Source organism: Limulus polyphemus, unplaced genomic scaffold (genome assembly GCF_000517525.1).
Source record: "Limulus polyphemus unplaced genomic scaffold, Limulus_polyphemus-2.1.2 Scaffold3008, whole genome shotgun sequence".
Lineage (NCBI taxonomy): Eukaryota > Metazoa > Arthropoda > Merostomata > Xiphosura > Limulidae > Limulus > Limulus polyphemus.
In genome coordinates, this window is record NW_013668618.1 from 54,193 (window position 1) to 55,277 (window position 1,085).

Genomic DNA, 1,085 nt, shown 5'->3' on the forward strand with positions numbered 1-1,085 from the left:
CATAGTTGAATTTCTTCCTTCAAGTATATATAATTTTCCCTCGTTTCCCATTTAGCTCTTTACCTCAAAGGATTAGTTTACCTTGATGTACCTGTCGAAGATGAAGATTACATAACTGGTAAGTAATAAAGTACGGTTACTTTGTGTAAATATAGTTTTTTTTAATAAAATCATGTTTAATTGTGTCCAGTATGCTTAGAAAAGAAAATTAAGTAATCATTTAACATTGTGTAGTAGATTTATAAATGTACTTATATGGACATGAAATGTAATTTGTTTTATTAGGGAAATAGTTGTGATTGATTTTGAAGTATTGATAAACTTAACAATACTTTTAAATTAGGGACACTTTCCTTATATATATATATATTTATTTTTCTGATAGTTCCACCTTTGGAAGGTTTTGTAATGAACAGAGTAATGGGAGATTATTTTGAGACTTTGTTGTACAAGATCTTTGTATCCATTGATGAACACACATCTGTTGCTGAGGTATGTTTAGATTATTGTGTGTCTGTTTTTAGTATGATGCAATGTTCTTAATAACAATAATATGTTAACTTGGTTACCATTGTATGTTATAGATGTTAATCTGATGTTTTGTTAGTAACCATTATATGTTATATCTGTTGTATTGTTGGTAATTGTTATATGTTATGCATGTTGATCTGTTGTATTGTTGGTAACTGTTATGTATGTTGATCTGTTGTATTGTTGGTAACTGTTATGTATGTTGATCTGTTGTATTGTTGGTAACTGTTATGAGTTACCAACAATACAACAGATCAACATACATAACAGTTACCAACAATACAACAGATCAACATGCATAACATATAACAGTTACCACCAATAGAACAGATCAATATACATAACATATAATAGTTACCAACAATAGAACAGATCAACATACATAACATATAATAGTTACCAACAATAAAACAGATCAACATACATAACAGTTACCAACAATACAACAGATCAACATACATAACAGTTACCAACAATACAACAGATCAATATACATAACATATAATAGTTACCAACAATAAAACAGATCAACATATTATGTATGTTGATCTGTT

The 1,085-nt window shown here is 28.0% G+C and overlaps 1 protein-coding gene across 1 annotated transcript in view; it reads left to right on the forward strand.

Annotated features, from left to right (window-relative positions):
• LOC106468435 (protein FAM91A1-like) overlaps positions 1 to 1,085 on the forward strand; it is a 23,925-nt gene that overhangs the window by 8,313 nt on the left and 14,527 nt on the right. The window contains 2 exon segments of the mRNA XM_022396772.1: positions 56 to 118; positions 386 to 492. Coding sequence (XP_022252480.1) covers positions 56 to 118; positions 386 to 492 — 170 coding nt within the window.